The sequence below is a fragment of the Halyomorpha halys genome, unplaced genomic scaffold (assembly GCF_000696795.3).
Source record: "Halyomorpha halys isolate HHAL.00 unplaced genomic scaffold, Hhal_1.1 Scaffold2284.1, whole genome shotgun sequence".
Lineage (NCBI taxonomy): Eukaryota > Metazoa > Arthropoda > Insecta > Hemiptera > Pentatomidae > Halyomorpha > Halyomorpha halys.
Window position 1 is genome coordinate 39,552 of NW_027107655.1, and position 2,925 is coordinate 42,476.

Consider the following 2,925-nt stretch of genomic DNA (forward strand, 5'->3'; position numbering starts at 1 on the left):
CATTCGGCGGTATGTTCAATACCACGGCTCGCACAATCGTGTTGTCAACTGCATCTATCAGTGACGGTAATCGGAAAAAATAAAATAAAAGTAAAAATAAAATAAATTTAAATGCGAGAACACAATATGCACTTAGTTAAAATAAAAATGAGCGAAAAAAACAATCGGGTTTCGGGGCCATGAGTTGTCGGAACAATAAAGATAAAAAAATTATGATTAGAGCATAGTAACGGTACGGAATCAGACTGAAATAACACTAGTTTATTCCAGGAGGTCCTGATCCTTTTCTAATATGAGTTAATCAATATATTTGCTTTTATTTTTCATATTCCTATTTGCTTAGTTCATGTTATTAGTGCCGGAATTTAGTTTTAAAAAAACTAATGCTGGCTGACATAGACTGGATCGGATCAAATGGTGGATAACCAAGTATCGCAATCGAAGAACACACTTCAATGGTGGATAAGGTTGGTATAAAATTATTATATCCATTTCAAATTACCTTTTATTTATGAAAATAAATCACTTCTGATAAAATTAACGGTCAACGTTAGTTTTATTTCATTAAAAAAAAAAATTAAAATATTAACATATGTAGTATTCTGAATGTGGAAAGGAAGACGCTGGGTTTGAGTTTGTTGAGAGTTGGTACTGATGAGTATTCCAGGTATATGTACCCTGGTCTTTTTCTGATTTTATTTCTGAATCGAGAATCATTTGGAGATCTTTTATGTATTGGATTGCATTCCTATAAAAAATATGCATACATTTGTATTTATTTAAACACAGGAAATATAAATGATCAATCATGAAAAATATTTTAAGTAACATTAATATCGAGTTTTAGGATGTTAGAATTATAGATTCTTTAGTGAATAGTAATGGATACTGTATGAAGTAGAAGTAGTCGCAAACAGGAGTTATAATGGCTTGAGACAAATTTTACTTGGGGTTACTTTACCTTAAGGGATAACATTGCTATATTGACGTCAAAAGTTTCGTGTTACTGAGTGTGGTACACCAGTGGTAGTGAAAGGTGCGAATGGGCTGAGAGGGAAAGAAGAAAATTTTACCTTCCGATAGGTGTTTACTAAGTTCAGTTAAACAATAATCTTTGGCTTTGGTGTTATGTTATATTCTCCTCCTGTTATTTTCAACTTTATTTCTTGATAGCATTTTCTAGAAGTGTGGTCAGTGTGATCATAAAGTTGTTCAAATGGTGAACTTCAAAATCTATTTGTGATTAAGAAGCTAGTCAAAATTTCCGAAAATGTTACTTTGGATAACGTTTCTTTAAGAAATGACGATACTTTGCTTCTGTAAACCTGTCTTCATTTGTGGCCCTAAGTCTTCCCGGGTTTTATTTGTGGTCTCTAATTGTTTTTAATTTTTAACATCCCTCCAATTAAAGAGTAATTTCAAATCAATTACAAACATATTACAAATATGTATATAATTTGGATATAGTTTGCTGTTGATTCATATTGAATAAAAATTTTTATTTTGATAAACTTTATGATCTTTTACTGGAGAGTCTTTGAATTAAACTGGATTTGGTGAATGACACAATTCTTCCTTTTTCAAATAAAATAATTTATTTCATATAATCAGCACCAACGTTTCGAAAAATTCCCCATCTTCTGGTTGCTGATAAAAATAACCTCTATATATATAACATATAATTATCTCCTTTCTAGTCATTCTTGCTAATATAGTATAATATTAATGTCATTTAATAAATAAAAACTATTTAACTGTTAATAGTTAAACATTTTAGGAGAATAATTACCTTCCTGAAGGTTATCTTCCTATATATCTATGTTGCTGATTATATGAAATAAATTATTTTATTTGAAACAGGAAGAATTGTTTCATTCACCAAATCCAGTTTTATTTTGATATATTTTTTCTACTTTTTTCAGAGTTGAATAAAAGAGATATCGGTATTTTTCATAGAATTTTCAATCAAAAATATTTTTTTAATTTTACTTTTAAGTGTTTTTATTTACGGTTATGACAGCCTTAAACTGCTAGAGCCATAAAATTTGATTCACTTTTTAAAATTAATTATAAGCTTCTGAGAATCAATAGCTGATGGAATTTAAGTGTGTGATAAATAGGTTGATAATAGTTTAACAGTGATTGCAAATAAAAGAATTTTAATAAGTGAAGTAGTAATACGTTGGGGTTTTAAGTGAATCGATAAAGAATGTTGAGACTATATGGATATATTTTATTATAATTAATCCACGTTAACTAATTTAATAAAAAAAGTAATAACATTAAATAATTTCCGAGCACGGCTCAATCCTTGAGTACTAACACGTAAAGTGATATCTTAGTAAATACTATATATTTTTTAAAATTGTAAAAGTATGCCTCGGAAAAAAATCAATGACCACAATATCTATATATTGTATTATACGACCAAAAAATCTATATATTTTTCTTCTATTTGCCCAAAAAATCATCTCAAGCTCCGTGGTCAGATGAAGCAAATTTTAGAATTTTTATTTATATGTAATCGAAAATTTTGAAATATACCTTAGAGATTCGATTTTTGATAACTTCTTGCCAGGAGGTTTGCTGTTCGGTAGTATTCTTCTCAACTTATCAAAGGCCTTATTCATGTCTCGCATTCTAGTTCTCTCTCGGTCGCATGCTGACTTTTTGTAATCTGTAATTGAAATAATGAGTTCATAAAGCATTTTTCGGGATTTTAGACTCAGCAAATACCAGAAAAAAAAATGAGATGCAAAAAAATAAAATGTACAATAGACGGCAAAGCGAACCCAAAGATTCAATGACGATGCCACAAACCACCTATAGATACCTATCAACATCCACTTCTACCCTAACATAGTTCACTAGCCTACACAGAGTGGGATGAACCTCGAAAAAGCGGTAAAAGTTTATATATATATA

General features: G+C 29.5%; 1 protein-coding gene across 1 annotated transcript in view; it reads right to left on the minus strand.

The window, feature by feature from the left end:
• Positions 1–508: 508 nt before the first annotated feature.
• The window catches only part of sage (salivary gland-expressed bHLH), a 35,247-nt gene continuing 32,830 nt past the window's right edge, over positions 509–2,925 (minus strand). Inside the window, exons 4-5 of the mRNA XM_014437109.2 lie at positions 2,545–2,677; positions 509–748 (exon numbers count right to left, since the gene is read on the minus strand). Of these exons, the coding sequence (XP_014292595.1) occupies positions 586–748; positions 2,545–2,677 (296 nt within the window). The 3' untranslated portion in view covers positions 509–585. The remainder of the gene's footprint in view (positions 749–2,544; positions 2,678–2,925) is intronic.